Source organism: Mastacembelus armatus, chromosome 1 (assembly GCF_900324485.2).
Source record: "Mastacembelus armatus chromosome 1, fMasArm1.2, whole genome shotgun sequence".
Classification (NCBI taxonomy): domain Eukaryota; kingdom Metazoa; phylum Chordata; class Actinopteri; order Synbranchiformes; family Mastacembelidae; genus Mastacembelus; species Mastacembelus armatus.
Genome location: NC_046633.1, coordinates 2,707,448 through 2,731,072, shown reverse-complemented (window position 1 = coordinate 2,731,072; position 23,625 = coordinate 2,707,448). Strand labels below are relative to the sequence as shown.

General features: G+C 40.0%; 3 protein-coding genes across 6 annotated transcripts; 2 read left to right on the top strand and 1 right to left on the bottom strand.

Moving 5' to 3' along the window:
* Nucleotides 1–1,120: 1,120 nt before the first annotated feature.
* sun2 (uncharacterized) lies at nucleotides 1,121–12,503 on the top strand. 3 transcript variants are annotated; one of them, XM_026303806.1, is made up of 16 exons: nucleotides 1,121–1,389; nucleotides 6,826–6,934; nucleotides 7,043–7,158; nucleotides 7,760–8,140; nucleotides 8,238–8,297; nucleotides 8,458–8,529; nucleotides 8,937–9,085; nucleotides 9,196–9,246; nucleotides 9,429–9,467; nucleotides 9,953–10,144; nucleotides 10,247–10,384; nucleotides 10,573–10,669; nucleotides 10,838–10,953; nucleotides 11,117–11,290; nucleotides 11,596–11,685; nucleotides 11,878–12,503. In XM_026303806.1, the coding sequence occupies exons 2-16, from the start codon at nucleotides 6,828–6,830 to the stop codon at nucleotides 11,992–11,994; spliced, it is 1,899 nt and encodes a 632-aa protein (XP_026159591.1). In that variant the 5' UTR covers nucleotides 1,121–1,389; nucleotides 6,826–6,827; the 3' UTR covers nucleotides 11,995–12,503. The 3 variants fall into 3 exon arrangements, with proteins under 3 accessions (XP_026159591.1, XP_026159593.1, XP_026159592.1); XM_026303807.1 differs by lacking the exon at nucleotides 1,121–1,389 and adding an exon at nucleotides 5,048–5,243; XM_026303808.1 differs by lacking the exon at nucleotides 8,238–8,297.
* A 5,141-nt stretch (nucleotides 12,504–17,644) lies between these two features.
* LOC113128060 (proteinase-activated receptor 3-like) lies at nucleotides 17,645–19,004 on the top strand. Its single transcript, XM_026303103.1, has 2 exons — nucleotides 17,645–18,025; nucleotides 18,486–19,004. Exons 1-2 carry the CDS (start codon nucleotides 17,645–17,647, stop codon nucleotides 18,975–18,977), a joined length of 873 nt encoding a protein of 290 aa, XP_026158888.1. The 3' UTR covers nucleotides 18,978–19,004.
* A 1,310-nt stretch (nucleotides 19,005–20,314) lies between these two features.
* On the bottom strand, nucleotides 20,315–22,950 carry LOC113127705 (uncharacterized). Of its 2 annotated transcripts, XM_026302409.1 has the most exons (4): nucleotides 22,846–22,920; nucleotides 22,514–22,590; nucleotides 21,927–22,191; nucleotides 20,315–21,305 (listed from the first exon to the last, which is right to left on the bottom strand). In XM_026302409.1, exons 3-4 carry the CDS (start codon nucleotides 22,188–22,190, stop codon nucleotides 20,637–20,639), a joined length of 933 nt encoding a protein of 310 aa, XP_026158194.1. In that variant the 5' UTR covers nucleotide 22,191; nucleotides 22,514–22,590; nucleotides 22,846–22,920; the 3' UTR covers nucleotides 20,315–20,636. The 2 variants fall into 2 exon arrangements, with proteins under 2 accessions (XP_026158194.1, XP_026158193.1); XM_026302408.1 differs by lacking the exon at nucleotides 22,514–22,590 and having other exon boundaries at nucleotides 22,846–22,950.
* Between the last annotated feature and the right edge of the window lie 675 nt (nucleotides 22,951–23,625).

Below are 23,625 nucleotides of genomic sequence, written 5' to 3'. Positions count from 1 at the left end.
CACCTCTCTAAAATCTCTAGTCTCTCTAGGTGTTATTATTTATCATTAAGGTTTTTAAATGCAATGAACCTTAAATAATTTAATGTACAGAGTGCTGATTTAGTTGCATTATACAGAACAAATAATCTCAATGGACAAGTACAATTTATTAGATTGCATTACCTTTTACCTGCCTAATAAAATGGTATGTATTATATATTGCATTCATTACAGTTATGCCTGGAGTTGTGCTTGACTTCCTGTGACTGTAAGTACAGCCATAGCATTGGACAGGCAAGTAATATTGTACTGTTTAATTTAACATGGGCCATCATTACCTGTGAGGAGCCTCCCTGTCAAAGCCAGCAGTATTTGGGAGTTAGTTAGTTAACACGGCAGGATGGCGCCACAGTGTGTCTGCAGGGCTGAACAGCAGCTGAAGAGAAGCATTTCATGGAGGGCACATATATATGACCAGTAGATGGCGCACTGTGTTTTGTTATTGCCAGAAGCATAGTGCTGTGAACCGCCCACACGATGAAACCGGAAACAATTTTCATCAGTGTACAGCGTCATCCCTATAGTCGTGTACAAAATAAATAAATAAAATGAAAAGGGAGCTCTCTGATGGTCACTATTTCCTGTTGAAAACCCTGTAATAAGAAATCTTTGATCGTTTAAATAAGAAAATAATACACAATTTAGCTCCACAGAAAGTTTATTTCATGATTGACAATAATTCAGTTTGTGTATATCTCAAACAAGCTAAATTTTAATTTAATTTTAAACAAAACTACTTACCTTTAAACCAACCAAGTGACAGTTTATTAAGCATTTTAAATGGTACAGATGCGTTGTTTCATTAAAACGCTCAAATCATGTAACGCTATGGGTTAAATCTCAATTATTATCTGAAAATATCCAAACGTTGTTAAGCTAACGTCAATAATATTAATATTTACAATAATTTTAGCCACACTGTGATAGAAAAAAGAAGAGAGAAGAAAAGTCCACAGAAGCGCATGGTGTCAAATAAGATGCGTGTTTGTAAAACGCAGAGCTTTATTTTGTAAACAAGGACCGGAAGTGTCCTGCCTTTATGTTGCTAGCTTGACTCTGCTAATGTGAACAGCGGCGAAGCCCCCGAGCTGTCACAACAGGCTGCTCGACTGTCGGTCCGCGTCATGTCACCCAGCTCCACGCTTGACTCATGGAAATTCACCAGCTTTTAAATCGCTGTTTGGGGACTTTACCGGAGTTGAGCACTAAGGAGGTGCTTCTTTAATCGGAGCTTGGTGGTCTTGAGGGCTGAAGAGAGAAGTATCATCGTTTCCTGACGGAGAATTTGACAGTTACCGCCTGGTTGTTGGTGTTTTCGTTCAACTGCGACAGACCTGGCAACATAACGGGGTAAGTTAACGGCCCCGAGTTATATTAGTGTGTTAACTAATATTGTTCAGTCAGCGTTAAACATAAAACACTGTCTTTCAGTGTCTGTGGACTTTATGTGTTGATGAACAACTGTTTAGTAGTTTATGCTGGAGTCTGTTTACGGTTAGTTAGCTAACATTTTTTTAATTAACGCTAGCTCCCTGCCCAAAATCGATACTAATCAATAAACGCGGAGGCGTGAACATTAGCTAGTTAAGTGCATTGTGTAGGCGTGTAGATATTGTATTTTTGTCAAAGGTTTGTTAGCTTGGCCACGGTAAGTTAACGGATCCAGTAGAGAGCGGTCAACAACTTTTTTTATTAATTAACGCTAGTTAGCTAGCTAAGTTAATGTTAACCCAACATGTTGTGCAGGTTTTCCGTGTAAGAAACTATTATAATTGCTAAGTACATCACCCCTGTGAGTAATAACCTACTCAACAAGTTTAAAAGAGTGTTTTTATGATTATTTATTTTATTATTCTGTTGTTCCGGTGCAGGATTTTTTGTTTACAGTCATATTGTTGTGTCTGAGTCTGGCAGTTTGTTGGGTAATACTAACTAATACAATCCAAAACAACAAATACTCCTTCCTGAAGATGGTAATGTTAAATAGTTGGTTGTTGAAAGTAAGGCATGGATTTACTGTGTGGTCATTTTGGAGTCTGTAGTGTGTGTGGCTATCTAACTGCACTGCTTTATACAGGGAGATGTGCCTCTGTTTTTAGCCTAACCTCGTTGATATAAATGTAGTGCATGAAATAATAGAAACACATGTCAGTATAATGCAGTGTGACTCAACAACAGCACAGTAATACTCTAGCTACAGCAGTTTAAACACAAACAGACCATAATCCACTCCATGATTTTAGGATTTATTGCATATGTACATATATATAATAAACCAGGCTTTTTATGAGTTTTATTAACTTATTACTCAATTTTATTTACACATTTTACAGCACTAAATCACAGCTATTGCACTAATAAACAACTGATAAAGCAAATATTGTAAGAACTAAATTAAGATGGTAATTAAAACACATACAACATATTACAACAGTTGGGAGAAGACTATAGGATAAGAGAGAGTTTTGGGGAGGGACAGAGGACATTTTGCCTGACTGAAATTGTCAGGCAGGGATCCTCAGACAGCTGAGTGACCCGGCTGTGGGACTTCTTTCCAGAGGATCTCAGGCTCAGCCATATTCCCTGGCACTACTGTAAGTCAGTGTACAGCAAGCTCTCAACAAAAGCAGAGAAATTAATGGAAAGACGCTGAGGGAATGCAATCCAGGCATCTGGATCACATTGATACTAACATACCATATTAGGTAGCTGCTCAGCATTAATGACTGGAGTTAGTCTTTTCCCCTCTCTGCATTACAAAAGGCTTTGGGTAATTTGTCTAAAGCTTGTGCACACAGATGACTCATCTGCTTTACATGTCGTATTTCACTGGCGCTACCCTAAAGTTAGCCACCGTATCAAAGCATTTGCCAGTTGGTTATGGTTAGTAGAAGACTTTGCATTCCTTTCTTTGCCTGCTCCTTCCCAGTGTTTATACTTTTCATGTTTTCCCCTTTTATTCGTGCACTTTTCTCTCTCTTTTTCTGCATGTTTCCACTTACTGGGATAACTCAAACCCTCTTGCTAGCTTGAGCTTAGCAGCACTAAACCTTGAAGAGTATTTTACACATTTTCTGTCCAATGAATTGACACTTAAACTTTCCTGTTTCTTCCTCTGCTTTATGATTTTACCCCTTGGTCCACCATTCAATCTTTCATCTTTGTTTTGCTACCTATCATTCTCTCTCTCTATCCATTATTCAGGCATCTTCGTCCCAAGCTGCCCATTCTCTTTGTCTTTTTTTCTCTTGTTACTTCTTTATTCTTTTGCTCCAGTGTCCTTTTTCCTTCTTTGTCAGTACCCTGCCAATGTCAGTGGTAAATATACTGGGCCAATTACAGCACCCCACCCCGCCCAGCCCTGTACAAACACCACTGCTACATCCTGGTCTCTGCTCCTTCAGATTTCAGTCCACTGTAGATCACTGCTAGTGACTTATTGGGGTCAAACAATTAAACACTTAGTTGATTACTTGATCGATAAAAAATGAAATAATTGCTGTTTTCATAGTTCATTAATCCTTGAGTAATTTTCTAAGCAAAAATAATTCTATACTATATACTATTATATACTATTCTCTGCTTTAGACACTGCTTTTATCTGTTTAGTGTCTGTGAAATAGATGTCTTTGCTTTTTGAACTGGTAGTTGGAAAAAAAAAAAGACCTTGCATTGGACTCTGGGGAAACTGTGGCCTGGATTTTGTACTATTCTCAGATATTTTATAAATCAAACAATTAATTGAAAAAATAACCAACAGAAGAATTTCACTCTGTGTCATTGTGAATCTGCAAGGGGATGTGAGATACCAACGGGATGACTACACCTGCTCACTGCTGTTCAGGAGACAGTTTCACTTTGGAGTTTTTGCACTAATTCACTTCCTGTGGGGAGAACAGTGACAGTACCCGAAATACAGTTAATGGGAGGTTTGATATGCTTTTTCTCACCTTCGTCATTGTAATTTAGATTACAGTAGCTGTAATGGAACATGGTTTAGATTTTTAGCAGTCTGTGCTTCCTACTCTGGATGAACAACTGCACCTTTTGTCTCTTTCAACACATGAATCCGGCATTAAAGATCTCTCTATGTATTGTGGCATACTGCTGATTATCATTTAACAGACCCCTCATGTACACACATATACCCAAGGACCACAGAGTAGTGCTGTGTAGTGACAAAAGCAAAGCATGGTGGGAATAATTGTCAAGAAAAGCAAAGGAGGAGCAGTGGTTTGCATAGGCATCTTCTGCTTGAATAAGAAGGGGGTTGGTATGTTCAGGAGGGCAAAAGTGCTGAGCCAGGTTGCACTGAAATGCTGTTTAAAGTAGAAGGGAGGATTTGAGGGAATCAAAGTACAACCTTACTCTCCCTCTCCATACTCAACTAAATCTTCTTGAAGCATTATGGAGAAATAAAAGCTGCTGTAATTGTGAAAAAACAGGCATTTGATTGCTCAATTACTGTGTAAACAGCCCAGTGGTTGAACAGAGGAGAGTTACAGTATTTGTAGCAGGTCGCTCTGCGAGAAACACTTCTCATGCTAAGTGTAGAGAGTGGGGAGTAGGTGCAGCTTTGTGATTCAAGAAAATAATGTGGTTTGCTGCTGCTCTGTTTCAGTGTGATGGTGTGTTGTCATTGTTTACAGTAAACAGAGGGGGCCTGTATGCTGGCATTGGCAACCAAAGCAATGGGTTGTTGTTAGGTGTAGTCATGTGTGATGTTGCTGTTATTGCGTGTTTACACTGTCACAGTTGGGTGATGTTCTGGCCACAGGACATGAAACTAATCGATGATGATAACATTAAATGAAAAAATGTGGACGAATAATGCATTAGTGTTGAGCAAGTGTGTGTGAGGAATGGCTGAGTGGATGTAAAATAGTCAAATTAAGCACTAACAACCTATTGGGGAGTGGAGGATTTCGTGTGGGTGCGTGCATGCGTGCGTTCACACTGACTTCCTGTCTCTATCTGTTGGGTACATATAGCCACAACTTCTCTTCCTGTCATCTTTTGCCGCGCTTCACGGTAGCATGAGTTAGTTACTGCTCTGCTGTAGTTCTGCGCTAAAGATAACAAAACGCTTATTCAAATTTGATGTTATATTCTTCTGAGAGCACACATCTCTTTTAATGGAGAGCAGGCTGCATTAGGATTGAGGACATACCATTAAACAGGACTGGACAGAGCATATGTTAAAGGTTGGTGGATTTTCTGATGGTGTGGAGTCAAATGAATGGAAACTCTAGCAGCGATGGTCATTACAGAACAGATTAACTCGCTGTGCATCAAGTAAAATCTAAACGCTTACCTTAAATGGCAAGTTTGTCACACTGTAACACTTATTTTATTGCATAAATGTAGGACTGAAGCAAAAAATCTTCCATTACAATGTGTTTTCCCTTATCATGTCAGTTTAACCTGTTTATTCACATGTGGCAGTCTTTAGAGAAGTATCTCTGGAACTGGTGACATGACAGAATCATCAGCCTTTAGTTAATATGGAGTAAGATGTGACATTATGGGTGGAAGACATTTATTTATTTATGAGATGAAAACTGATATAAACATAAATCTCCCTGTTACCTGCTGTAACTAAATGGTTGTAACTAATTAATGATGTCAAACCTGTTTTCCTCCAGTTAATGGATATAAACAAAGAGGGATAAACATGGGCCCTTATTTGCCAGAGGAGTTAGCACCACAAGTAGCTAAGCTTGTGAGCTCTAGTTAATGCTAATTATCAGCACTGTAAGAACACAATGACCAATGAGAGCGCTTAGTTTAAGATTCCTGTTACATAATCTTTGTGATGGCAGTGCAAGTTAAGCCAGCAGAGACTTTCTAACAAACAGAAGATGTAGTCAGGTCGCTCTTGTCGAAAACCTCACCGGCTGTGTCATACTTGGCCTCAATTCACCTTAAGTACGGTGTATAAGTTAAGGTATGTATGATTTATATGTGTGTTTGTGTCACTTTGCAGTATTGTTTTGTACTATATGTGTTAAGGCCATAGCATATTAACACTGTTAAACTTGTGTGTTCAGATATGTGTATTTGTGTGGGTGTGGATGTTTTTTGTTTTGTTTTTTACTCTGAATGTCTCAGCAGCAGGACGGCTCCTGTAGATTAAGTGGATTACAGGCAGACACGCTTAATCAAGAGAGCATCTGTCACGCTGTTAACACAAGCTGCTTTAACTGTTACGCTGTTACGCTGCTTTAACTATTTGTTTTGATGCAGATACTTTTATTAGAGCTATTACCTTCTGCATCTACTAGTAGTAACACAAATACTCTACTGCAACTATAACTACAACTTCCTACTGTTGCTGCTTCTGCAACAATACCTACCACTACTCCTACCACTACTGTGGTACTATAACATACGCTGTTGCTCCTGGTCCTCTTTGTACTATGTAAGAGGGGCTGTTCAGATTTTGTTGCATCATAATATTGTGAATATTGTGCTGCCTTACCAGGCAAGAGCAGTGCCTCTGCTAGAGGTGCAGCATTGAGCCGATAGTTACCTACATATAGTTTCAGGTTCTCAAATGTTTTTGGAAAAAGGATGTTTGTTCTGTATTCATATAGAATTAAGTTTATACTGTGACAGTAAACACAATGAAGTAGTGTTCCTTGTAGTCTTCCCTCCATAAAATGCAAAGCATTCTGTGAATCCTATTCCTCTTGTCAGTGTGTACTGATCGGAGGCATCGTATAACTTAAGGAGCTATGTAAAGTGATGATAAATCTCATCTCATTATTTTTCTCTCCCTTCCAGTCATGTCTCGTCGGAGTTCTCGCCTTGTATCTGGTGGCTACTACAATTCAGATGAAGAATCTGACTCGAGTAGTGTTACAAACATATCCTACCGTGAAAATCCTGTCAAGTATGTGTGTGTGTGTGTGCGTGTGTGCATGTGTGTGCGCAACAACTTCAATTTTGCAACAGATCAATGATGATCCTTTCTCTGATCCTCCTCTTGCATTTTTTTCAGGGTTTTTAAGAAGAAGGCAGGGAACCGCAAAGCTGGCTCCCGTACTTCCGACAGGGCCAGTAGCAATGCTAGTTCACCCAGCTCCCCGCTACCAGACACTACAGGACAGTCTGATGGTAAAAAAAAAAAAAGCACAACATCCAAGCCCACCATCAAGAGTAATGACTTCCTGTCACTGCAAAATTCATAATAATAACAACATAAATGAAACAGGATTGGAAAGGCATTTCAGAGCAGTGCTAAGTGACTTATTTAGCCTCTCAAATGCTGTTTTTCTCTGTTTGACAAAGTTGTGCAACTAGTTAACTGGTCCAAATGCATATAAGACGTGCCTGCTTTGTACCTCTCTTTTTGGGTGGGAGGTTGCATTGGCAGGCGTAATGGTTAAGAAAACACTGCATACTGCATAGGTTTTTGTGGTTAACACCTGTGACCTGAAAAATTTTTAAAGCAAAAACTATACTGAACTTTACAAAATGTTACATTTTTAGTCAAAAACAATCAAGAGATTAGTTTAAAATAATAAATAAATTGTTACATTGTTATCAGAGGTTAAAATAGACCAATAAATGTAATGAACCTGGTAGTATTTGCTTAATAATACACCACTGAAATTAATGTTTAATAGAATATCTACATCAGAAAAGTGCTCCTACTTTAGGTTAGGTATAAGAAAACTAATTTATTCACAGCTGTCATTTTCGTTTCTCCTCTCAGGCCTGAGTCCTTCTGCCCCACGCAGTCAGACCCAGCCAGTCATGAGGACTGTACCCCATGTGTCCACCATAGCCACCCCTCGTCCTGCCCTCATCCCATCAGCAACCAGAAGTCAGACACCCACATGCTGCCCCTCAGCACCTTCAGAGAAGAGCCCTAATTCTGGACTGTGCAGCTCCAGCGCAGCAGGCTTGCACCTCAGGCCCAACCACAAGGAGCTGAGTCATAGTGGTGTGGATAGCTCAGGGTACTCATCCTCTGAGGGCACTTATAGGAAGCCCACAGTGACCACCAGTGGAATGAGTAAAATGAGCAGTAACAGCAAGGCTCCCAGTTCTGGATACAGACGGAGAATCAGCAGTGCCTTCTATAGCCTGATGGGTGCGTACTGTAGTGTGTTGTGTGTGCGTGTGGTATTGCATGTGTGTGTCTTTGCATGCCCATCTAATAATCTCATTGTGTCCTGTGTTTTGTGCAGACTCATTGTCACTGATGGCTGCTGCAGCTCAATCTAAAGCGATGCATGTCATAGCTTTAGGTATGTCTTTGGGTTTGTTTTCATCTATGCAGTACTGTATGTTCATTCCTGTGTTTGTTTTACTGGAAGTCTTAGGTAGATTTGTGTAGTATGTGTTCACATGCATACTGCTTTCACATGCCAGCAAACCTGCCCACAAATCAACTTCTCTTCTCTTCAGCTAACACATCATTCGGCGGTCACATGAAGAAGGCTTGTGGACTGCTTCTCCTCCTGATCATTATACTTCTATGTAAGTGACACATTTACCAGATTCAGGTTTGTGTGTTTTATCTGATTGCTCTGGGGATTTGTTGTATTCCTGTGTATTTCAGTAAAGTGGACATGCTTTTCTGTGGAGCGCTAATTAAATCCTACCACACCTGCTCTCCTAAAGACATTTTAGGTTTGTGATACTTGGGGTTTCCCCCAAGAAATTGCAGACGCAGGTCTGGTAATGTCTGGACCACAGTGTGTACATTTGACGCCTCACACATCTCCACCTCAGTGTGGTTAACTCACACTATATGTCATTATAAGTTTCACACATCAGGTGTTTGGTTTTCAGAGATGCATGGAGACAAGTGATGTTTACTTTGTGTAAACTGTTTCTATTTCTAAATATTCTTTGTAAGGTACTGTCATTTCTGTCTTCTACAGGTATTTGGTTTCTCCTTCCCTTGCTGACCTATTTCGTCTCCCGCATGACTGTCACCACGACCCCATCACAGACAAATCCCAAAAGACATTCTGCTCTCCCTACCTCTGCTCCTTCTCAATCCAGCACCTTGCATCCTACACCTGTGGTGGTAGGGCTGAACAGTATCTCACTGGTTGTATGTTTGTGCGGGTTAGACTGATTGTGGGTAAATAGATTAATTTCCTTCAGTGTGGGTTAAGAGTCATTTTGTCCTTCCAGGATCCAGCTGTGGTGTCTGCTGCTGTAGAAGCAAAGATGCAGCATCTTTTGGTAAGAAGCAGATCATTTGACGTTTTGAAAATGAATTTTTATGTGTTACTTTTTCCAAATTCATTAAAACTGTTTTTTTTTTTTTTTACAAATATAACTTTGCTTATTATAACAATAAGCTAGGTGATGAACAGTCATATAGTTTTTTCAAGTTTAACTTGTATTTCTGTGGTTGTTTCCAGGTGGAACTGCAGCTGAAGCAAGAAGAGCTTCTTTCCCAGGTTTTTTTCCTCTTATGTGTCTTGTCTTGTTCTCTTGTCCTTTTTCACATTTGCTGGTGAATTTTGCTGGTGAATAGGTCTTAATGAGCCTAGGACTAATTCAGGATGAAAAATCTGCTGTGCTATAGTATCATCTAGTGACAGTAATGGAGAACTGCAGGGAGCACAAGAGACATAATTCTTCAGTTGCAGCATGTGAGGGGAGTTGATTATGCACAGGCACTGATGTAATTACAAGCAAATAGGAGGTGCCATCTAATGCCACTATATTTAACTTGTTAATGTTAAATTGATGTCATTTAATTTGAGAAAAAAATTGTAATAATTACATGGAAAACTGTAGAATTCATTGCTTTGAAGTTTATGTCCCCATTGGAAGGAACTTGCATGTAATTTAAGTTCTTGCTGAGAAAAAGCTAATAAAATGTCCAAACTATGTTGGCAATATGTTTTTTTAACCCACACACTATGGCTAATTTCATTAGATGAAGAAGCGGATGCAGCTGGATATACATGATATGAAAGCCAAGCTAGAGGCTATGGAGTTGGACAGTCAGCTGCATCTGCAGGAGGTTGCTGGGCTGGGCAGGAAGATGGCAGATTACCAGAAAGAAGGCCACACCACTGCTACTGGCCTCAACGTCAGGATTCAATCTTTGGAGGCCCAGAATGCCAAGGTAACAGTGCCGATAGAGATGTGCACAACTATCATGTTTGGGATTTATATAGTCTTCCAATCTGACCAATTTTAATGTGTCTTGCTGTTTTTTTTTTTGTAGCTATCCCAGGATTTATCTTCCATCAAGCTGATGCCTCCTGCCGCCCCCTGTCCTGAAACCAGTGCTGCCCCTGTCCTCGACCATCTCACCCCGGAGTTTCAGCAGGCCATGGAGAAATGGTTTACTGACCGCATCAAGGTAGGCAGAGATATAGAAACTGTAGATAGATTTTCAAACCACTTAGTGACTCTAAAAACCTGACAAAGATAATCAGAGCACAGAGGTCTGTTATTGTGAGGCTTGTTTCCTTTGTCATGTAGCTGTGTCCATTCATTTCTTATTAGACCTCTGAATACTTTGTTTTATATCATGTCACTGTGAATAAGGCACAAGATGCAATCAGGCTTGAGTACAAAGGAAGCGGCTCAGACTGTGGGCGTCCTATGGCTGACAAAATGGCGGACTTTGCCCTGGAGACACAAGGTCAGAAACATCTCACTGTGTGTTTTTGTTTTGAAAGCAGCCACAATTTTTGTGACTGGGAAAACAAATAAAAATAGTAAAATGCAGTACTGTAATAATTAAGATGTCTATTCGTTAACCGATTGCCATTAATATTACTACTTGTTTGGCATGTGTTTGTGTGTGTAGGTGCCAGTGTGATCAGTACCAGGTGTTCGGAGACGTATCGTATTCGTTCGGCGTGTGTGACCCTGTTTGGTTTCCCCCTTTGGTACCCATCTGAAAGCCCACGCACTGTTATTCAGGTATACACTTTATCTCCCTCTCTCTTTCCTTGTATCTTCTCTCATCCTCCTTTTTTCTTCTTAACGAAGCCACCTGTCCTTTCTGTTCCTCAGTGTCTTCTTTGTTAGTAGATAAAGATTAGCAGTTCCAATGTTTATAGCTACACCTGCTCCCTCCTCGCAGGGTTACCCGGTGCTGCTCCCAGGGAAATGCTGGGCGTTTCATGGTGTTGAGGGAACTCTTGTCATCTCCCTCTCTCACCCTGTGAGGATAACTCATGTGACGTTGGACCACCTGCCGCGCTACAACTCCCCCACCGGCCGCATCGACTCCGCACCCAAAGACTTTGAAGTCTACGTGAGTGTTCCTGTACAGACATGCAGTCTGGGGGTTGGGCTGTTGAGAATCCCAGCTGACATGGGGGTTGTGGGGAACACCATGGACAGATCACAGTCCTGGCACAGGGCTGACACATAGAGACTGACATACACTCACACTTATGGGCCATTTAGAGTCACCGATTAACCTAACCCCAAAGTGCATGTGTTTGGACTGTGGGAGGAAGCCAGAGTATACCACTCTGATTGAGTGTCAGACACATAGAAATGCTTTCCAGTTCAGATTGTGAATAATAACCCAGAGCTGTAATTTGTCTTTCCCAGGGGATGAAAAATGACACAGAGGAAGGAAACCTGCTGGGGACATTCACCTACGATGAGAACGGAGAGTCGACGCAGACGTTTAAGCTGCCTGTAAGTTCAAGTCTAAATAGACAGCAGCAACACATTTACAGAATCACATCTCCTAACTTCTTCCTATTCTGTTTAAAAGAAGTGTGGGATTAGTTTATTGAATGTCCAAATGCAGATATTTCTTTCAACTATTAATTTTTCTTGTCTCTCTCTCCTTTTCTTTTTTCCTGTGCCCCCATGCACCTCATGTAGAACCCCAGTGATGAGGTTTATCGAATTGTGGAGATGCGTGTTCTCAGTAACTGGGGTCATGTTGAATATACGTGCCTTTATCGCTTCCGAGTGCATGGAAAGATCGCCTCCACATGAGATTCACTGACAGAAACATGACAGCTTATGACAACACACAGGGAAGTTCTTTTGCGATGTACTTTTTGTTTTTGAATAAGTAAAATTCTAAATGATGGTCTGATGATTCAGATTCAGGCCTAGGTACTACTGGAAAAATGTTTGGGGTTGACCAGTGGCACTGCCTGATCAACTGTTTTGGCTGTTTGACAGCTTATTGTTAAAGACACATAAATAATAGTTTTTTGTGCATGCTGCAAAATCATTTTTACGCTTTTAATATTATTATTGCTATTTATCAGGGATTTCCGGCTTCGCTGCGCACAACAAATCAACTTTTCTTTCATTTTGCCACTAATCAGCTACACTGGAACAACACCTTTCTCAGTGGTACATTGACACGCAAAAGAAAAGTGTTTTAAATTTAACCTTACTGTCCCAGATTTCCACAGATGGGCTTGGGATTCAAACTAGCAACAGCTTGTTATAATCATGAAACTAAAGGCTTCCTGCCAAATAAATAGTGAAGTGGTCCATCCGTCCATTTTCTATACCCGTTTTTCCTGAATCAGGGTCACAGGGATCTGCTGCAGCCTATCCCAGCTCTCTCTCGGGTGGAAGGCAGGGGTACACCCTGGACAGGTCACCAGTCCATCGCAGTAGTGAAGTGATGTTAAAGTTAAAAAGCGTATTGCAATGTGCTCTGCTCTTTTATCTGCACTAAATGACGTTCAGTATTTAATACCTTTACAATATAAAGATCCACTTTGTAGTTATAAGTAAAGCATGTTAGTTTTCTTTAACTAGTTTAAACATCTTTTCTGCAAGTTTTGATAGAACAAATTTCTGGTTTTTGGTTGTTGCTGATGTTACGACATATAGGAGAGTGGGTAAACATCATACAGAGGCCAGCATGGCTGTAATTTTTTGTTTTTAGTCAACATGGTTTTTTATTAGGTTAAATTTGATTTAATATTCAAACAAAAGGTAAAAATGCAGCTTTGTTATTTTTTTTTTTATTTTTTTTTTTTAGCACGTTTTTATCAGTTTTGTACTTGAATACTTGAAAACCTTTTTCTAATCTCTTTGAAAGGCATCGATCTCTTTCTACTTGTTTGTACATAAATAACATTTATGTTTGTATGAGCAACACAAACAGGAAAGAAATGTATTTATTTGTAAAATGAAAATATTCATTTATGATTCATGTTATGTCTTTTTCTAGCATCTACTCAACAGTCCTTTAATTACAGTCCAACATGATAGACATGCCAATTCATCAGTGTAACGTTCACACTGTCTAAACTATAAAGTACAATTAAAACAAATATGAACTGGACTGTACACAACAGAGCAGCATACATTACTGTCATTCAGCAATTTCAATTATTATTATTATTTGTTTGTACAGTACATTTGGACAGAAGATGCTATAGAAAATATTAGACACTAGAAGTAAAATCTTTTATTACTTGCTCATGTCTATTGTTAAAATATACTAATGTTAAAGGACATGTAGAATAAGAGACAGATGAGATGACGGAGGATTTCTGTTTTGAATCATGACAAAGGGGAATTACAGCCCAGCACCTGGAATTATGTCTTAGCTATTTTATAGGATGTACATCAAATCTAGAATGTCTTTGCTAATATTAGTGGACAAAAATATTTTGCACTGGCCTCATGAATTTATAATTGTAGTGCTTTGCATTTTGTAATAAAGCTGGTGACTGTAGTTCACACAAAGATTTTGGTATAGTTTTAATGTTTGTATTTGCAAATATTCTTAAAATATCTTAATTACTTATGATTTGCAAAATGTACAAATCTTTAGGACTTCTCATGGTAGGAGCACCCTGATTTAATGCACTGAGTCATTTCAAATGTGTGTTGTACACTGGGTGCTGTACAATGTATAATGTCTCCCAGATCTGAAAAACCGAACTTTCTTAAATGACCTAAAACAGGTGAAACATATGTTTTCATATTTAAAAGCTGTTGAGCAGCCTGTCTACTCCTAACGCTGGTTTTATGTTTATGTCCTTGAACACACATACAGTGTTACTTTTGTGTAAAGCCATATGAGCAACATGAGGAATCAGCAGTTAATTAAGTTCTTCTATATACATAACTACTAATCTTTAATCAGCAGTTTTTTTAAAAATCCAAAACAACAACTTAAACTTTAAAAGTTTGTTACCATTGTCTTAATTTAGAGATTCATATGTCAGAGACTGCCAGAGGTATTAGGTATTTGACTGTTCATGTATCAGTTCCTATTTGTAAGCCAAACCTGGATGTTTGTTTTATTCAATAAAATGTTATATTATTTCTCAATGCATTTGTGGTTTTTTATGTTGCATTTTCTAATGTTGTGTTTTTATGTTGTGTTTCTAATGCTGGAAATCTAATGCTTGTTTCAGAGTAGATTTGCTGACACTGACCATAGCCCATAAAGCTTATATTTCTAATGAATGCAAACCTAGGTGCCTGTTGTGGTCTACATTCAGTGTTGGATGACTTACTTTGCTCTCTCAAAACCACAAAAAACAATTCTCTTTTTGCATATCTTAAGATGCATAGAGACAGATTCATGAATTAGACATAACTGCTACATAACAGATAACTACCACTGCCACAATATGTATTCTCATATGTAATTATGTGATTTCTCAAAAGTATTTGTATTCTATTGTACATAAAGTGACAATATAACATCATTTTTCCTTTATATTTGAAATTATGTATCCATCCAGATAACAGTCCAGCTCTTTCTTTACATTCGGCTGTGAAGCTTCAAATTGTAGCAATTTTTGTCTCAATAGTGGAGCCATGGACACATCTGGGACAGCAGCTTGGTCCTGACAGGGCTGGGGAGAACTGCTCATGGAGAACTGCTCATGGAGAGAGCCAGGTAAGTCACAAAGGTGAGAAGTGAATAGAGACATGATGGGGATAAGTGATCAGCAGGTGCTCTGTGAGTGGTGGGATGCAACAGACTGACCAGCACGAATGAAATCAACACTATCTTGAATTCATCTATTAGCTCAGTCATGAGTCAATCTGAGTCTGAAGAAGCCACTTGATTAGTGGTGAAAACGTTTCAACCTAAAAACTAGAATTTCCAATTGCCATGACCATGGGCGGTTTGTTCCTAAGGGAGATTGGGCGACGCACCACCAAAGGATTAAAGACAGGATTTCAAAAAATAAAATTACATTAAGATTTTTAATCACATTAACATTATCTGTCACTGTTGTAGGCAGTTAATCCTGCCTGTCTCTGAATATGGTCCAATCAGCGTCAAGGCTTGTTCCGTGGATGCTGCTCCCGCGCCATTTGGGCCGATTTCAGTCTGGGTGAAAATCGCCCAGGTGGTTCTCATATTCTGTCATATTCATTTTGTTTTTTAAACTTTAGACGCTGCAATTGATTCTGTATAGGTTCTGTATGGGTTCCGGAAGGGCTTGCACTAACGTGCTTTCGTCATTACGTAACCTGGTGTTACAATTCGCGGGAGTAGCAAGCTAGCGGGATTCACGGTCAACATGGCTAACATTACCTCATCTCAGAGCGACACGATCAAATCGTTAAGAGAAATACCATTCAGTCGTCGTAGTAATCAGGATAAATTGACAAGTAAAGAATCAGGATCACCCAGACCAAATTTAAACATAAAACAAGTATCTATAAAGCGGGGAAATGTATAAACGGGGTTTTTGGCGGAGCTGGTATGAGCGGAAAACATGGCTAGCGGGCTGTGAAGTAGCTAACGCTTTGTTTTCTGTTTCATCCTGATGGAGGCACCGACACGGACACCACATGGACAACCACAGGTGTGTGTTGGTTTTACATCCAAACATGTCTCTGAGGGTGAACCAACAATGGCAACCCACTGCTGATGATCACTGGTATGTTCATTCAGTGTAGAGCCGAATTACTATTCAAGACATTGACAACGAACTCCAGGATTTTTCTTGTAGGGTCCTATTTGATGGAGGGACCCAAAAAACAGGACGATATCATGACTACGACATTACTGAGGAGCAGAAATGTCCTGTTCCTTTTGAACACAACAGCTTCCCAGACAGCAGCAAACATCAGTCATGTATGGTGGCCCTGAGAGCTCAGAAACATTTTCCAACAAAACACAAGGACATTAAGGACATTATGAAGACAGCTTCACCAGTCTGATGACATGGGCCCAGCATTTGGACAAAATACTGCAAAAAGAGAAACCACAACCAAATATATTCGTGCAATGCAAAAAAAAAAAAATCAGATGATAATGTGTCAAAGAGTGGATAGTTTGACAACATGCCTTTTGTTTTAAAGTCACTGTTCCTCACCATGAGAAAGCCTTAACTACCCGACAAACTATTGACTTACTCTCCTACTGAGAAATATGTGTTTTCTTGAGTCACAATTAGGTGTCTGTGCCAATTAACCTTGTCCCTTTGGTAAATAACATGTTGGAACTCAGATCCGTGACACCACAAATAAAATGAAACACATAGCTGATAATGTGTAAATGTGTTGGTTATATAATGTAAAATGTGACAAAACAAATGGCACAATTTAAGTGAGGGGGTGTTGGTTGTGACTTTGCAAGCTTGTATTCCCAGCAGGGTTTTCATTCTCAACACTCAACACAGTCTGGGCACGTTCGTAACATCTTGCATTGGATTTCTCATTTATACTTACCTTGCGTCACCTGTTTACTGAATATGTGCAGTTGCATCAGTGAGATGAATGTAGATAAAGCACCCAAAGGAACAGACCTTGGACTGACCTTTTTACACCATAAACCATAAATGAAGAAGCAGCCTCAGACCACTGACCTCAGGAATCTATAAGGATGATTTTTTTTTTTATAATTAAACAATTCAGAGTAGTAAGTCGTTTCTATGAAACATTGCATTGGTGCCACAAAAATTACAGGCGTAACAACAATATGTGTTGGGTTTTTCAGCAGTCAGGGAGCCCTGAAGGCAAAGGGTCCCCAGCTCACAATTATTTCCCAGACCTGAAAATAAGTCAAGAAAGTCAATAATATTTGTCCCAGCATGTATAACTACTTCTACTGGGACACAGTGCCAACCTGCCTAACTCCATGTGAACACGCCTCTTTGTACGTTTCTAAACTCTCCAATCCCTGAAGATGTTTCAGTAACTCTTTTGTATTACTGCCCAATCACAGCTTGGGTTGGACACCACAGTGAGGAGGGCTACCCCATGTCCTTCACACCGGCCCAATCCTGAAGTGGCTTAAGTTCCTGTGGAGCATGTTTGTAAGCCCTGGCCTTGAAGATCCGATGCTACATGCAGGAAACCTCTGCAGTTGGTGGGCAGACTACGACCGCAGGACACTGTGAACCTACTTTAAGGTAAGATGAGTTGAGTTGAGTTGAGTTGTCCCACCTTGTAGACCTCTGTGAGGTGTTCTGTATGCTTATGTATGAGTGTGGCATTACATCAGAAGGTTTTCGATTTTATTTTACACATTTTTAGATGACAAGCAGAGACAAAATGGTTGGTTTGATTTTTCACTGCAACGTTTAGACTTTTGATACAAACATTAAATGTGGATAATACAAGTGACCACATATTACCTTTTCTTTTTTAATAACATTTCAACCTCTTCATCCAGATTCAGCAATTCTTCCCAGCAATGTTCAACACCACATTAAAACCGGCCACTGGCTTCAACATGAACTGTAGCAGCCCTGGAGCCACCTGTGGACCTCCACTATGGTACGAGTTACCTGCATGTGCTGTGGCTCCTTACGGCTTCGTTTTCTACTTTGGGGTCAAGGTGTTCAACCTGGCACTGGGGACACCCAGTAACATCCTGGTCATCTGGCATATCACCACCAAGAAAAGTAACATGTCCACCTCTGACATCTTCATCCTTAACCTGGCCGCCCTGGATGCTTATTTCTGTGTGATGACGCCCATAGACATCGTGAACCGAATGCTGCTGGGTGACAGTCGCATTTGGTACTTTCAGAGGTTCGCATATGGAATCAAGGATTTAGCACCCCTCTTTCTGGTGAGTTTTAGTACTGATTTTGTACACCACTACACAGATAAATATAGTCGAGTACCTGCATTTCACTGTATACAATATTTCAATACAGTAGTATTAAATTGATTCCAATTGTACCATCATCACCTTATGACCTTTTTTGTTAATTTCTTTGTGGTTTGCTTTCTACTCTTTAACACCAAAAATACAAGGTTGTCTATAATTATGACAAAGGCCAGAAGGTTGAGTGCAGAACTTTTCTCTTAAACAAAAGACATAAATGAAAGCCCATGTCAGTCAGGAAGTTCAAGTCACTGGATAATTTTGGACTGATGTTCTAGCATCTGAAAAGCTTCTTCAGTTTCTTCATCAAAGTCGTAGTCCAGTAATTTTGTTTCTCTGTCCAGACACAATCTCAAATCACATTATACTCTTGAGTCAGAGTAAACTGTTGCATGATTCCTCTTCTGCTTTGCTGTTCCAGGTGTGCATCTGTCTGGACCGTTACGTAGCGGTGGTCCACCCAGTGCTGTTCACCAGCATCCGTGACAAGATCCGCTTTAGCATTTTGGTGGTGGTCTGGTGTTTTGTCCTGGCTTATGGCCTCGCTAAGTGCATCCTGGGAGCTGCAAGTGTCAATGAGGTCTTCAGCGGCGTTATCCTCTTTGCCTTTGTGGTCATGGTCTTCTGCAACATTGCCATCATCTGGGTCCTTCGCCGCTCTGTAGCAGGAAAGGAGGAAATTCACCCAGTGAAGAAGAAGGCCTTTAAGATGGTGCTGATTATTCTCGCCATCATTGTGGTCAACTACTTGCCGCCGGTGGCTCTCATGCCCTTTGCGTCCTACTACTCATTTGTGGCTTTCAATTGTCAGATCAGCATCAGCTTGTTCTCCATCATGGACCTGAGCTGTAGCGTTGAGCCTCTCCTCTACATCACGAAAATGGAGAGGGTGGGTGGTAGGTGCTGTGGGTGATGTCAAGGTGTAATCAAGCCACCAATGATGAGTAAATCCTGCCTCAGAAAATTATTTTTAAAAAAGCTAAGAGGACCCTGCCTGTACCACATTTTGTTATTTGATGAAATAATTCCATGAATATTCCCATTGTTATCACTGTTAATGCTACAGATCTGTCTGACAAGAGCCAAGATGTTTTTATCACCATCTGACATATAGAATTTTATTATCTCATAGAAATGTATCATGTCAAATTTGGAGTAAATATAAAACTGATCTAAGCTGCATGGTAACAAAACTACAGCTGCAGCAACTAGCAAAAGAGTTAAAGCTTAGTCTTAGCTGAAATTAAACTGTTTTTTCCCTAGTTACGTGTAGAAAACCTATATTTTGATTAACTTTTTTTTAATTCAGCACGGCTGTGAAAACTAAAATCCTTCCAAAAGCAGGTTTTTAGGCTTCTTTTAAGCACATCTCATATTGAAATACCATCCTTTTATATAATATAGAATATAAACGATAGTTTATTATCCAAAACAAACTAGTTAAAGATATTGTACAATAATATACTGTTTGATACTTTATTAGTATATTTTCCAAAAGAAGTGTACAGTGTCTGATTTGTCAGTAAAATAATTTGTCTACAACTGCGTAAAATTACATTTTTAACAGCTAACTGTTAGACCTTTCTGTTACACTGTTTACTGGTTATTGCCTTCCCCCTCTACACCTGCAACCAGCAGCTGAAATCCATGAAGTTCACAGCAGTCCCAAAGTTGTTGCAGGAAATAGAAATTAACAAGAAAAGCCAATGAGGCTGCTGGTTAAAGTACTTCAAGTGTTGAGTTCATTCTTTACATCATCTGTGTTAACTGGTAATGGAAATCCCTTGTTGACGGATATCTTTTTGTACACATTAATGACAGCCTGGGGCAGCGCCTGAATTACAGAGCACTGAAGAAGCACTTAGCCAGTCATTAATTAAGCCTCATAGACAGAAACACACTGTGGGCCCAATTAGCAGCAGTGTTGACGTACAGATGCATATCATCAAAATGAATGCATGTAATGCAAAATATGCTGTTTATGTCTATAGTTGACATTTTCGCTTTACAATGTTCATATGTGATAAAGTCTTTATTTTGATTTTAAAACTGAACATATTTTAGTCTGTATCTGTGTTGGTCAGCCTGTAAAAGAATTGTTTTTTGCATTTCATATTTTGGTTATAAAAACTGAATGTCTGTAATGTAATATGTCCTATACTAGAAAACTGAATATTATTTAAAATACACATATTCATGTCAGTCATTTGGTATCTGTAGATTAAATTTCAGAATAAATGTACAAATCTATAAGCTAAAATCACTTTATGTGGTATCTCATATTTCAGGTCAGACAGTTTCTTAGTGGCACAAAGAACATTTCATCAGTTCTTCAAATCTGAGTTTGAATCACTTTATTACATACAGCTTCATAAATATTTTTTCAGTATTCCTCATAACTGATGGAGACACATTGTATAACAGCTTCAGAGCTGCTCTAATGTGAAGGTTATGCAATGGTTCTTGGTTCAGATGTCATTTTTTAATTTGGGGTATTTGTGTAATTTCCCAAAGGAGGGAGGAATGCTGGTGACTGATGAACACAAGAACAGGAATCGACTTTAAATTATTTCTAAATCAGAGTAATTTTGATGTGCATCTCCTTTAGGTTTTCCAGGCTGGCTTCAGGTCCGTCTTCCGAGGTCACATATCCTGGGTAAGTAGCACAAAACTGGGGAGATGGTGGCGTAGTGATGTCACCTTCTACTCCCGAGGGAGGTAGAAACAGTGGTATCAACTTGGCATGAGCATAGTCAATCTCAAAACCCTCAAAAATAAGCCCTATGCCCCAGGCACCCAACCCCTTCTCGAGAAGCTGTGACACCTTCCAGGTCGCCAGTACCAGTCCTTCATAGTCCTCTTTATCTAGTTTGAATATATCCGAGGTTAAAGGTCGGCGGGGGACCAACACAGTAAAGCCAGGGGAGTTAGGAAAGGGTGTAAGAAAGGCCACATGACCTTCGTCATCCCACACTCGCCACTGCTGCTCCTCTCCACGAACAATGCGTGAGAACAGACCAGGGTGTGTCGGATCGACCCCCAAGAAAGTCAGATTTGGAGGAGCATCAGGTGAAGGAAGCTTGGCACGAATCTTGTTCTGGATTTCAGTCAGGCTGGAGTCGTTCCATCGGGGGGCAGACTTGGAAGTGCAGTAAGCTGGGTCATGGGCATTGTACTCCTCTTCTCCCGCCAGGTGAGGGCGCCATTCTGCATCTAGCCCATGTAAGGGGAGGACACGGATCTGTTGTGACCGTAATAAAAGAAAATATATATTTAATTAATGAAATATATTTAATTCAACTTTTTGTATAGCGCCAAATCACAACACAATCATCTCAAGGCAGTTTCAAAAAGTATTAAACATCTGGCTGCCAAGATGATACTGGCAAATTGTTTAAATCATGTTCATGGCAGTGTTCCTGCTGAGCAGTTCAGGTACACTCTGGGAGAGGGACAAAATGCATCTGTCTTGGTATTAAAACTATTATCATGCCTGTGTTGTGTGTACAGATGACAGCTGTGTTGGGCTTGTTGGGAGGAAAGCTCAGGAGTCGTAGTCTCCATTGATGAATGGGTGAAAACAGAAATCCAAAACAACTTTCATCAAGACAACTGGGAACCACACAGAATGGGTGAAGTCTCACATTCCCACAGACATTTTAGAAGAAATAAGTAGCCAGAATAAAGAGTAGCTGCACTCCAACAGGTCGAGGCAGATGCTGCCCAAACTGAGTCCTGTTCTGCTGGACCTGTCTTCAGTTAAAGAGTTTTGACTCTCCACTGTCGCCAAGTGCTGCTCATGACTGTATTGTGACATGCCACTATACAAATAAAATTGAACTGAACTGAATTGAAAACTCACCTGGGCAGGTCTGTCTCTGTGGGGTCTGCTGACCAGAGCACACCTCCGAACCCCCAACCTGTCACACAGCAGCTTTGCAACAGTTCTTGCCCCCAACATCCAGGACAAGTACTCTGACTCCTGCAGGTGGAAGATGCTTCCTCCTGGGCTGCCAGAGGTGCTGCGCTCCAAGATAACAGAGCCTGGGGTCCAGGGACGGGGGTGCAGGTAGGCCACCAACCCATCTGACTCCCAGATGATATGACGGTGGAGAGTGGAGGACATTCTGCAGAGGCAAGAGGAGAAATGTGGAATATTTTCTTACATTTCACTATCTACTCTTGGTTTTTAAGTCCCTCACAGGTTTTATTTTCCTAATCACAATAATAAACAGACAATATGTGCAGATTCTAAATTGTCGGACTGCTGCAACACCTACACAACACCAGACATCCTGCACAGGTAAACCAAGTGGGAGTTACTTTTTTGTTTTGAACTAATATTGAATTGAGTGACTATATATATATGGCCTATCTGACTCAGGCAGATGATAATGGGATACCAGTTACAATATTAACCATGTAAGACTTATTAGTTAATGCATTTACCTGATTTAGCATCATCTGACCTCTGACCTTCTGACCTCAGGGTGAAGGCCACTCACTATCAGTTTCATTAGTTACATCTAAAAAAAACAACCCGGTTGTGATGCATTACCAACATGGCTCTGTAACACAAGCTAATGTTACTAAATGAATCTTAAAGCAGACGGAACCTCCTGGACTTTAAACCAACTCAGAGAGAACTTGACGTAGTGGTGAAAGTGTTTCACGGTGAAAAATGACGGTCCAACTTTAAAACACTTGCTTTTTGAACGGAGTTTGGCCGTAAAGGTCAGTCCACTCGAACAGGCTTTATGTTTTAAATTCAGAGGACCTACCTTCTAATAAAAAACCTCGAAGCGAGAAACAGCATCAACGTTGAGAGGAAAATATCGCGTAAAGACGCCCTAAGCCGGAACATACCGGTTCAACACGTTTCCTACTTTACTTACTTTACTCACTTTATTGGCGGGTGGCAAACCAACATGAAGGCGCATTACCGCCATCTACGGGCTGGAGTGTAGACCAGTAGTTAGTCCACTTCGACAGAAAACAAAGGGATGCCGTGTATTAGTCCCGTAATGGAAAGTTATAGACCTGTTCCGTATGGAACCAGTTCTGTTCCGCACTTTTGAGACTCGGTTCTGTGCGAGAGAAATATCAGAGGACAGACTTGTGTAGGCTATGAGGCAGAAGGAAACAATTTCCCTTTAATTGTGCATAGAAAATCTTTGCCTGCAGTTTTAAGAAAGGACACCAGAGGGCAACTGTGAACTGCAGGAAGAGATGAGGAAATTTCTCACTTAGAAAAAAAGGCTAAAAAACAAAATAAAAATTTTCATTGCCATTGATGCAATAAAACCTTTTGAGCCATAGTCTTCTTCTTGAGTCAGTCTTGTTTTGAGTCACTTCTTAAAGCCCATTTTTATAGACAGTGTTCTCTTACCTTTGTATCTTATGTATATGGATGAAAAGAGTGTCTGTATGCATCTGTATATGTGTCTATGTGAACAGCTGTGTGTGTATTTATACATATATGTATCTTATTTTCATTCTTACTACTTGTTCAGTTTTTATTCCTGTGCTGGTCTGCCTGTATTTTCAACAGTTTATCACAC